The sequence below is a fragment of the Falco naumanni genome, unplaced genomic scaffold, assembly GCF_017639655.2.
Source record: "Falco naumanni isolate bFalNau1 unplaced genomic scaffold, bFalNau1.pat scaffold_95_arrow_pat_ctg1, whole genome shotgun sequence".
NCBI classification, from domain to species: domain Eukaryota; kingdom Metazoa; phylum Chordata; class Aves; order Falconiformes; family Falconidae; genus Falco; species Falco naumanni.
The window spans coordinates 57,528-70,034 of record NW_024427577.1 but is presented as its reverse complement, the minus strand read 5'-3'; the positions used below and the strand labels follow the sequence as shown (position 1 = coordinate 70,034).

Here is a 12,507-nt window from a genome sequence, read left to right as displayed (position 1 = left end):
CTGTTTTTGTACAAGGTCAGCACAATCTTATCTCTCTTCTCTCTTTCGCAATCCTGGTAACTTTCCACTGCAGCTGAGCTTCTTAGTGTTTTTTTCTCTCTGCGGCCTAGTTTGGTTCACTCAGACCTAAGCCAGTCTTATGTCAAAAAGTCGTATCACACAGTCCTTCCATAGTACCGTGGCCGTTCTCTTTCATCCATTCTGCAACAATTCCCCCTTTTTCTTTTTGGACAAGGAAAACTGGTCCAGTTACACGTTCAAACAATTTTCGAATACAGGAGAGAGCACAACTTAAACATATAAATCCGATGACAACAATTATCACTATAAGTAATACACTTTGTAAAAGTCCCTTTAACCAGCCTCCTATTCCAAACCAATTTGCTAAACTTTCTAGGCCAAAGAATCCAACATCTTGTTGAATCTTTTGAGAATGTTCCATCAACTGTTTAATTTCTTTGTGTATGGAGCTGGAATTGTCTTCAAGGTCCATACAACACATGCCTTCAAAATCTTCACAGCCATGTCCATGTGCTAATAATAGAAAGTCAATGGCCATGCGATTTTGTAAAACAGCATGTTGAACAGTGGTTAGGCTATCAGCTAGGTCTGATAGTACCCGGCTGGTGAGGTTGGCTTGTTTAACTATCCAACAAGACAGTGTTTCTAAGTTTTTATGGGCTCGAGCAGCAGCAGCACCTGGGATAAAAAACGAAGTAAAAAATACTTCCCATTTATTCCAAAGTTGTACACTATCGTCACAGGTGTTTTGAAGAGTTTGTATAACATCTCTTTTCCATCTTGTTGGATTTGATTTGTTAGGATGATGATGTGGTAAAGCTAAACTTAAGCGACCAATGGTACATGGACCCCCTACAGGCATTGAGGGTATTCCATTCCATGCTCTATTACCACAAATAAAAAATAGACCAGGGGGTAACTTTCTAGGATATAATACTCCAGGGGCAGGATTTGACAGGTTTCGACTGGTATGGTTACACCAACCACTCCAAATAGACTGATTTCCAATTGGGTATACAAGAGTGCTAACAGTTGCATTACAAGGTGTGGCAGAACTTTCACCAGCACAAGGATACTTAGAAGAATTTAGATATACACAATAAGAGGCATTCAATGAGTCAACTAGTTCAATTTCTTGAGGATTAGGACCAATAGAAAGTTTGTCATCCCAATTATCAAATTTATCAAAAAACTCACTCATATTTGAACCTCGAGTTAATTGGGTAATCTTTGTCTGGCTAAGAGACTGGTTAAGGGTGATCCAATCTGAGTCATTTAATGGCACACCTACTAAACAAGTTAAAAAGGGTACACTAGGAGTTGACACGCTTGCACAAAATGTGGTTGTGTTGACAGCTCTGCTTAAGGTTACCCATACATTTTCCCGCACATCAAACAGTGATTTAGATACAAAAGCTACACCTATAACAATAAGATTAATTAACACAACAGCTGTTAACATCATGATTAGAATATAGATAAATTTACACTAAAAAATTAATCACAACTGTCACTGGTTGTTGGAACATTGGTCACTGCTGCTTTGGTCCACTTTGCTGGGATCCACTGTGGTCCTGTGGGAGTAAGTACATACATATAACCTCTTCCAGCATATTTCACTTCTGCTGGTCCTTTCCACAAACCAGTTGAAGGATCCCTATACATAACAAACATTGGAACATCATCTTTACATAGCTTAGAATACCCATGTAACCATGCAGGCGGTTCCTGTTGATCTGTAAAGATACATAGATGATTTAACACAAAAAGAACTTTAGCAAGTCTTTCTTGTACATCTGTAATTTTTTCAAACTTTTGTAAATATTGTTTTAATGTCTGATGCGTTCTTTCAATGATTGCTTGCCCTGTGGGAGAATGAGGAATACCTGTACTATGTCGCACTCCCCACGCTTGACAAAAACGTCTCATTTTTTCACTGACATAAGCAGAGCCATTATCAGTTTTTATTGATTGAGGCACCCCCATAACAGCAAAACAACTTGTTAAATGCCGAGTTACATGAAGTGGACGTTCTCCTGTTTGTGCTGTGGCCCATACAAACTTACTATATGTATCAACAGTAACGTGAACATATTTTAATCTACCAAATTCGGGAACATGAGTGACATCCATTTGCCACAACTCTCTGGCTTTAAGTCCTCTGGGGTTCACACCGATACCTAAACCCGGTCCATGATGACTGCACGTAGGACAAGCTCGTACAATTCCCCTAGCTTCCTCCATTGTAATGTTAAACTGTCGATGCAGACCCCGCGCGTTCTGGTGAAATGTGTTGTGTGATTCTCGTGCCTTAACAAACTCATTTATAGGAGCTGCTACAGACACGAGCTGGTCAGCGCGCGCATTCCCTTCCCCCAAACCTTCAGACCATTTGTGACTTCTAATGTGTATAATGCAGTAGGGTTGCGTGCGCTGTTGTATTGCTGACAACAGCTGCCTAAGAAGTTCAAACAGTCGTTGATTTTGTAGTTCTTTAAGACGAGCATCTTCAATTCGGCTTACAATTCCAGCAACGTACATTGAGTCCGTTACAATGTTTAATCTCGTATGCATCCATTGGGTACAGACCCATACAACAGCAGCTAGCTCTAAGGTTTGTAACGAATCTCCTGTTTTTGCGGGGAGAATTTGATGGTGCCATTGATTGTTTTCGTACCATGTTGCTGCCGCTTTTCTTGAGCGTTTTCCTGCATCTGTATAATCTGTAATAGCATCTGTTAAAGGTTTCTCACTCCGTTTTGGACACTTTAACCAATCATAATTACTAATCCATTTTAATATTGGTGTTTTCAAAGGCTCGACTTTAATCTCTAGAGCTTCACTTAATAAGCTTAACTGTAAAACCGATGAATTCTGCAACCACCACTCTAAGTCTTCTCTGCGTATTGGTAGATACACAGCATTTGGCTCCATTCCGGTGATTTGTAAAATTCGCATTCTTCCCTTTTGAATGATTTCCGCCAGATTTTGTGTTTTTTCTTGGATGGTGGTTTTTGGTTGCATTTTGGTAAATATCCATTCTAACACTCTTACAGTCTCCCCCTTTTCCTTTTTGCACTGTGTAAGTGCACCGATAAAATGTGAGGGACCATTTAAGACAGTGAGGTCTACAGGAAAGGTAGGGTCAATGCGATCTACTGCTCGTTCTACAATCCGGTTACTGAGCTGTTGGATCATAACGTGTTGCTCTTCAGAAACATTAATAGGGCGAGATGGGTCTGTACCCCTTAACAATGGGCGTAACACGTCTAATTCGTCATTGGTGATGCCTGCTACAGGATGTAACCATTGGAGATCACCTAATAACTTCTGAGCATCATTGAGAGTATGTAAATTTTGACGAATAGTTAACTTCTGTGGACTTACTTGTGAATGAGTAATATTCCAGCCAAGATATTTCCATGTGGGTGAACGTTGAACTTTCTCAGCTGCTATGACTAACTTCTGTTGTTCTAACTGTTGTCGTAAAAAGAGTTCCTGTTGCGCAGTAAAGGGCTGTTCTTGCGCAAATAAAATATCATCCATATAATGGTAAATAATAACATGGGGCCATGCTTTTCGAATAGGTTGGAGAGCGGCATCAACAAATAACTGACACAAGGTAGGGCTATTTTTCATGCCTTGTGGTAACACAGTCCATTCAAATCGCTGGTCAGGACCTTCTCTGTTCACTGATGGTAATGTAAATGCAAATTGTTGAGTGTCATTGGGATGTAAATGAATTGTAAAAAAGCAGTCTTTCAGGTCGATTATTAACAAATGCCATTCGGTGGGCAACATGGCAGGATTGGGAAGGCCTGGTTGTAAGGCTCCCATCGCTTGCATCTGTCGATTCACTGCTCTTAAGTCATGTAAAAGTCGATATTTTCCTGATTTTTTCTGAATGACAAATATAGGCGTATTCCAAGGACTGGTCGACGGCTTAAGATGACCTTGTGATAATTGATCTTGAACTAGTAAATGTGCCTGTCGCAGACTTTCCTTTTTCAACGGCCACTGTCCGATCCAAACAGGCTCTTCTGTTAGCCATTGTAAAGGAATCGGGAAAGTCCAATTGACAGTGACCGTTCCTAAAAAGGCGAACTTGTAGTAAGGATTACTCCCATTTGATTCAATACATCTCTTCCGATGAGGGCGTTTACTCCATTTGGTAAAGGCATGACGGTGACATGCAGAAGCGCTGTTTTCCCGTCTAAGATGACTTGTATTCTTTGCTGACTGCGTTGGACAGGAGCCATCCCTCCTACTCCTTCAACTCCTCCAGGAACATGTTGCAATGGCCAGCAAGAAGGCCACTGAGCACGTGCGACGATGGTAATATCCGCACCAGTGTCCAAAAGTGCAGTCATACGTCTTTTGTCAGTTCTATGTACAAGAATAATGTGGGCGAGTGGCCGTTGGTTCATAGGCATGGTTAGCGGTGCCAAGCCTCCTGTGGAACCAAGACCACTGGTTCCACGATCATGGTCAAACATCGTCGACATGTGGTGAGTCAGCTGTTGAAGCGGTATCAATTGAGCTATGCGACTACCTTTAGGAATATAGATAGGTGGAAAATTTGTTTGTACAATTATAAAAATTTCTCCTTTATAGTCACTGTCGATAAGTCCTGGTAAAATAAAGAGTCCTTTGAGGCCACTCAAAGAACGACCCAGTAACAAAGCTCCATGAGGTTGGTCGTTTATCATGACAGGTCCTTGGACTCCTGTAGCAACTTTTTGTGGATGAGTACCAAGTAAGGTAATGTCTATTGCCGTTGCCAAATACAGTCCGAGGCTCCCTCGGGTTGCAGGTTGTAAGTCGGTGGCTGGTCGAGGGCGGGAGATGTCGGTTTTGGGTGGGGAAGCTGATTGGAGACAGTTGTCGGCATGTAAGTTGCTGGAGCCGCTATTGGGGTCAGCGCGCTGCGACTCTTGGCGCTCCGCTTCCCGTTTCCCGAACGCTGACAAGCTGCAGTATTATGATTATTCATTTGACAATTCTGGCACCATACTTGACGCTCTCGACATTGTCGGCGCATATGACCTGAACGTCCACAACGGTAACATACACAGTCCGTTTGCCGGCGTGATTTATTTTGGCGCTCATCTGGAGGTTTCAGTGGAGCGAGCGCTGCAAATGCTTGTTGTTGAGCTTTGACTAAATTGTCCCCTACTTCTTTAAGCGTTTCAACTAACAAAGCTTGAGGCCCTACAGGAACCCTGCTCATTCTTTCTAACATGGTTTCAATAGAAGCATCTAGAGGAAGAGTAACTAAAATGCCTTTTGTGTAAGAGTTACAATTTTCTAACACACATTGTCTTAACAAAGATCCCTTCATAAAATCAGATACATCAGCTCGATTAATAGCATCCGTAACTTTATCTACAAAAGATGCAAAGGACTCGTCCCTTCCTTGCTTAACTGACATATAAGAGGGTGTAGCTGGTGTAGTTTTAACCTTTTGTAAAGCTTCTCTTGCTAGCCTCATAGATTCTAATAAAACATCTGGGCCAGTCTGCATTTGCATTTCTATAGAAGCAAAAGGTCCAGTTCCCATCAATTGTTCTACAGTTAAACCTGCTAAACGATCATTTGGCGCGCGCGGCGTATGCACAGACAATTCACAAAGCCTTTGCCAATGAGCTTGCCATAACAGTTGTTGCGATTGTTTTAAAATGAGTCTCATTATATTTTTAATGTCTTCAGGACAAAGCAACCCGCTACCCCAAATATAATTTAACATCTGTCTGGCAGGTTCACCATGCAAACCAGAATCATTAACAGTACTTCGTAATTGGCTCAATATTTTCCAGTCTAAAGTATGATGTTCTCCTGTCATTGTGCCAGCATTATCAACAGTATAAAGGACCGGATAGGCTTGGGGATCAATTTGAGCTACAACATCAAATTCCTGTTGTTCCATTGCCTCTCAGATTATTTTGTCCCAACCGACTCGAATCAGTCGTCGCTGAGAACGAGGGCAAGATGGCTTAGAAGTTTTAGTGATTAAGTAAATTTGTAACTTTTCCTTATTCGTTTTTATGTTTTTATCATTTGCCTCCTCCTCCGAATCACTCTCTTGCGATTCTCCCTGCACCTCCTCTTGAGGGGGTGCCGGGGAACAAGATTTCTCCTCCGGAGGAGAAGAAGAATGATTCGAGGGTTGACGGACAACAGGAACAGGGATTCCTGAGGCAGGGGGGGTAAAATAGTCACCTCCTGCCGTAAAACGCCCAGCAGCTGGGTCAGACCGCTCGAGTTGGCTGGAAGCAGCTGCTGCCATTTGTTTTTCAACTTTATATCTCTTTAAGCAGTTAATAACTTCCCTCCAAGGTTTCATTAATTTCTTAGCAACTTTATCATCATCAATTACCAAGTCCCATAAACAATCTCCATAATTACGCCATTCATCTACTTCAAAGATATGCTCAGGATCTGTAAAATATCCTTTCGCTTTACCTAACGCAATTAACCCGGCCAGATCTTTTAAATGGCCTACCCCCCGCTTTTCTAAAAAGCGTTGTAAAATATCGAGTGCTACCTCTTTTTCCATAGCGCGCTTTAAATAGTCCTTTTCCTTGATTAAGATGCAGCCTTTTCCCTGGGTAGACACTCACGGACGGCGAACCTTTCCTTGATTAGTCGTCGGTTCAAGCACGGATCGAGTTACGATGCCTGCATCAGTCGATCTTCGCTCCCTGGTCGCTGCTACCAGTGCTTCTCCGTCCTCGCTGTCCGGTGAAGAACAAGGACTGGGGGTCCCTGTTCGGGCGCCACTTGCGACGAGCGAGGGGAAGCAAGCAGCCGACTCAATGTGAGTGATAAAGCAAGCTTCAATTTATTACGGCGCGATTATGTCTTATATACAGTTCCAGTTAATTTTATGCCTACAAATCATCTGCTAATTGGCTAAGCTCTAAAGGATTACATTTTTATACGTCCTCCTATTTGCGGTTACAGTGGGCGGTTACAGCGGGTTCGGGTTACACCTTGTTCTTCATGCTTACTCCCTTAAAGTTGTTTTTCTGTTTTTGTACAAGGTCAGCACAATCTTATCTCTCTTCTCTCTTTCGCAATCCTGGTAACTTTCCACTGCAGCTGAGCTTCTTAGTGTTTTTTTCTCTCTGCGGCCTAGTTTGGTTCACTCAGACCTAAGCCAGACTTATGTCAAAAAGTCGTATCACACAGTCCTTCCATAGTACCGTGGCCGTTCTCTTTCATCCATTCTGCAACAGTGGTTGATTCTTGTTTTGCAGAATTTCTAAAGCAGGCTTTCAATTGGCAGTTCTTTCCTTATGTTGATACTTGATTTTTATTTTTTTCTTGTTCACCGTTGCGAGTTTATCAGAAAAAATAGTCAAGATAATGATCAAACACAAAGCTGCTTTCTTGTTTGGGTACTGTGGGCACACCATGGACCATTTTTTACCATGTCAGTGCTCATTGCTGATTGTTTCAGTTGGTGAAGAAGCTGACCTTCCATAAGGCTTTCCTTGTAAGTCAGCTTCAAAATGAAATTGCTGTTCTTTCTCCCAGAGGTACATCCACTGAGGTTTAAAACTGTTTTTAGTTGTATTAAGCATAAATCCCATGCATTTCTGAATCTGGTTTTGAACACTGACATCGTTCTTGAGTAAACAGAAACTGCTTGTTCTGTCTGTGGTCAGCAGTTGTTTTAGACTTACCGAAGGCTTGCTGAAAAATTGTTGGGTCTGCCATAGATAAGCGGCATGCTGATTCACCAGTATTACTTCTAGTCACTGAATCCATAATATGTAGCCTCAGTATACTAAGAAAATGTATATTAACCATAGTAAAAGTTTATGATGCTTTGATCTGTTGAGACAACAAACTCCTTTTTCAACAAAATGACTGTAATATGAAGATGATTTATTTTTTTATTATAGAAGTGTGCACACTGGTGTGTGTTTCCCTATACAAACTTACAAATAACTGATAAATCACTCAACGTTTTTTTTCTGTATCTTGTACAACTGATACCATGGACAATGGCATGAAGTTAGAATTCTTTAAAAAGTTGAAAAGTACAGTAAAAATATGAACTCTGAAAATATTTAACATTTTTTATGGGTTGAGTTGTCTCTGCAAGTTCATCATGTGGAATATCTACTTTTATATCAGTGCTTTTGTTTCTCAAATACTCTATTAAATCCCAGATGTTCTTTGAAACAACAAGAAGAAAAGAGGCTCAGAGTAGAAGTGCTGTGTGAGAAAATGAAAGAAGACCTCCAAAGCAAAGAAGATCAATATTGTAAAGAGATGGAGGAGAAACAGAAACTTGAGTTACACCCAAGGAATTTAGAAATGGAGTTAAGAACACTGAGAAAGCTCTTGAAACAGGTATATTAAATAATGAATTAAACACTTTGTCTTATTTTCTGCTTCTTTTCAATTGTGTTCCAGTATGCCTAGAGAAGAAGGTGCTTTGTTCATGGAAGAGGCACTGGATAACAATTGTCAAATTTTGAGGACAGCAGAATACATTTGGTTCACAATTGGGCTGTTCTTTTTTTTTTCTTTGCAGTTTATTATTCCTTTTTTCCTTTTTCAAAATTTAGGTTTCATTTTGTATTTCAGGCAAAGCCTGACTTTTTTCTGGATTACTACAAAACATCCTGTATTTCTTCTTAAATTTTCATAAGAAAATTTAAATTTATTTATTTATAGGTGGATTATCAGAACTGTGGGGAATCAAAAACATTTTCAAGTATACAAGGGAGAGAATGGGAAGATGTACTGCTAGCTCTGGTTTTTCTCAAGATGCAAGTAGTTTTATTGTAGTGCTGCAGGTTGAAGAGTAATGTGATGAAACACAGAGACAGCTCTCTCAGGAAAAGAGGGCCAGAGCTCTTCAAGAAGGAATTTTGAACAACCACCTTGGGAGACAAAAGGAACTAGAAGAAGAGACAAGAAGAACTATAGGAAAAAATTCAGAGGTAAGCAGATTCTTTTGCTAATAAATCAGATTTCACCATATTTGTTTTAAAGTCATAATAAATCTTTTGTAACTTTTTTGTTTCTTGATGGTTTATTTACAGTTTACCAGTGTAAATTAATTACACTTGTAATTATGTGTACACTGGTAATACTAAGTGTAAATACCTTTCCTGTTTTCTTGTATGTGTTTAAAAGTTCTGGAAAGCAACATCAGTTCTGTATGTACCTGCATTACTTGTGCAAGTCGGAACTAATAGAAGACACTATTTACCCTGTTTCTTAAACTGTCTGTTTGTAATTGTGTGAGACTACAGCTTTACTAATACAGCTTTTAAAGTGGCTACAACTTCACATAGCTCATGAATGCCTTTTGTGTTGTTGACTTCCATTTATTATGAATTTTCTAGTCTGCCAGTGGCTGGAAAAGTGTTAATTTGATTATGCTTTCTTTCAAGGAAAAATGAATTATTTGAGAAGATGCTGATGTTCGTAGTTTTAGCATTTTTTATTTTATTTAAGACTTTATAACAAAATACTAGATATGTCTGACTATATTCTGGTTGTGATTTGATACACATGAGCAGAATATGCTTTCATTTTATATTTTATATTTTATATTACATATTATGTATTATGTATTATATATAAATTATTTCAGGTGAAAAGTGATACATGCACTTACTCATTTGGTTCTCTCCAGATTTGGAATTAAATACTTTACCACTTATTACATGATTCATAAATCTTTGTTGAAGGGAAGTGCAACTGATTCATAATCTTACGATTCTGATGCTTTTGATAATTTGAAAATGACTATTATAGAAATATTTAAAACTCCATTTCCAAATCTGGCTAGTTTATGTTACCATCGACTTGTTCCTCTGTTATGTAATTAGCTCTGTGACTAAAAAAACAGCCTGAAATTTACTGTCCGGTGAAATGGATAAGTTCTGGATACCTATTAATTGTAGAACTTGAAGGGTAGTTATTTAGTTATTGGACTTACCAGCGTTGGTGAGAAGAGCTGGCCAGGCAGCCTCTTGCTGCTCAGCTGCTCAGTACGAACCGCATCTGACCGTGCAGTTTGTCTAACCCAGTCAAAAGGTCAATTGTCCCAAACAGACCCTACTCAGCTGTGCAGCACTTGGAGTACACCAGGGTACTCAGTGGCTCCAGGGACTCTGCCAGCGATGAAACCTGCTACTGCTGAGGCTGGGGAGCCCCCAGGCTTGGTGGAGGAGCAAGGAAGAATGGCACTGAGAAGAAAATGGACAGGCATCTGGGAATTCTTGCTTTTTCCTTCTGCTCCCCTGGTTGCTCTCCGCCTAAGGGTGGCCGCTTCAGATGAGTTCCCTGAAGGCCATCTTCTTTAGTCCTGTTGGCCATCAGTGTTTCTGGAGCTGTCAAGCAAGAGTGTTAGACTCTAGACACAGAATTTTAGAAAGCTCTCAAGAAACAAGCTCTGTTGTACTTCCAAAATAAGATGCACAAAATTTTGTGGAATTCTGATGCTGTTTTTTGTTTAAATTAGCATGTTATCAGTTTCCTCTTTTTTTCCCCCTGTGATAACTGGAACCCGTATTCTTTCCTGAAAGGTGGAATTTTAAGAGGTATCTTTTTAAGGTAATATGGATGATGTTGAAGTATTATATTAGTCACTGTTTGTCCACCAGGAAAAATGCTATCAGAAGAAATTATTCTTATTTAAATGAAGGTTTTTTCATGCTGTCACAGCTCTATTTTCTGTATCAGCTGCCTTCATGTATAATAGTAAAAATAATACAGGCTTATAAGTGATGATACTATTAAAGCAGAATACCAAATTTTGATATATGCTGTACATACCCAGCAACACTTCTGCAGGGTTGTACCGCATAATATTAATAAGATTCATATGCTTATTTTTAATCTGTTTGTATGGAATAGGAAGCTAGTATAGCGAGCTTTGGTGAAAATGGCATAAATGCTGGAAGAGTTTAATGGGAATTTGTAAATAATACTAGGTTCAAAGCCTAGTCTTTTTTTTTTCAGTCTTGGGGTTGATGGAGATTGGGTTATAGAAATACAGGATTTTTTTAGAACAGGATTTTTTTAACACCAGCCTTTTTTATTTTCTGTTGTGAATTTTTTTAAAACAATTTTGCAGTATAGAGAAATACTAAAGTAATCATGACAATGAAAGTACCGTATTTCTTTAAAGGACTTCTTTTTAATAGTCAGTGCTTCTCAGGGTAGGAATTGTGCATGTCTGCATTGCTGAATAGCATCTAGCATGGTAAGGCTTTAACTGGGGTTTATTTATACTCTTGCAGTATAAATAAAAACTATGTAAAAAGCTCCAATGTAAAAATGGTTAGGCGGCTTTCCAAAATGGAGGTTTATTAGTATTGCTCAATTAATAGGCACTTAGCTTTGTTTATTTACATTGCATGGCTTCTTTATTCAAGCAAGATTTATTCCTTAATGTTGGATTAAATCTGCACTTAGGCTCATTTTTATATTTAAAGAATTATTGGCCTTATCATCAAGCTTTAGGAGAAGGCAAATCATACAGGTTTTTTGAGCTTGTTTATGGCGCCACTTGTTACTTGTCTTTCTACTCCACACCAATGTTCACATTATAGGTAGATTTTTTTTTTACCTCTTAATTTTATACCCTAATACAGACATTTCCAACAAAACCTGTAGCTGTACAGTAGTTCTAACTGTCTGTTATTCATCTTTTCCTTCTTGTGAAGGAGTTGATACTATTATCAGTAACACACTCCAGGAGTAAGTGGATAGTAGTTTTACAACAGTGTATCTGTTTCTCTGACTAGTCACCTAAAGATCTGTCCCTTTCTGTGCCATTCTTAGCTTTCCCTTCCCTGCCTCAGGAATGTTGCAAGTTAAATGTTCTAGTATGAGAGTTACCTGATCTGGTTTTAGAAGTTAAAATTAAAAGCATGTGCTGCTATGTTGTGTCTAGAAATTAACAGCAAGATTTAGGTTTTAAAGCAGAGAAATACTGTGCTTAGTTCTCAGAAATATCGACAAACTTGCTTCTGTATTTTTCATTAAGTATATTTAAACATGATATGATCTGTCTTTTTATGGCCTGTCCCAAAATTGTTTGAGGATCTTCAAAAGCTATTTAAAGTTGAAGAGGGGTGGTAGAAGGTGCTTTTAAAGTATAAAGATCCTGAAGTATTGTGGGTAGGAAGGTTAAAGTAAATTAGGTACAAAACAAATGGATCTTTGTGGTTCTTCCTGAATAATGGTTTTCCATGACAATTTGCAAGTGACACATTCACTGAAAAGCACCTTGAACGTGTGCCACTTATAATAAAGAGGCAACATTAATGTCCAAGATGTAAAGTATGAGAGTGTTCCTGTTTACTCCTGTCTCTGCTTAGAACAGTTTTCTACTTAGTCTTCCTTTGTATTTTAAGTTTCTTTCTATACAATGTCTTCAGAATGCTTGTAGCATTTAAACACATTTAAAATGTAAATACATTTAAGTTCCTTGTTACACTTCACAGGATT

At 39.1% G+C, this 12,507-nt stretch overlaps 1 protein-coding gene across 1 annotated transcript; it reads right to left on the bottom strand.

Annotated features, from left to right (window-relative positions):
• Positions 1-1,243: 1,243 nt before the first annotated feature.
• Positions 1,244-3,315, bottom strand: LOC121082384. The gene is made up of 2 exons (XM_040581710.1): positions 2,202-3,315; positions 1,244-1,595 (listed from the first exon to the last, which is right to left on the bottom strand). Exons 1-2 carry the CDS (start codon positions 3,217-3,219, stop codon positions 1,519-1,521), a joined length of 1,095 nt encoding a protein of 364 aa, XP_040437644.1. The 5' UTR covers positions 3,220-3,315; the 3' UTR covers positions 1,244-1,518.
• Positions 3,316-12,507: the final 9,192 nt, after the last annotated feature.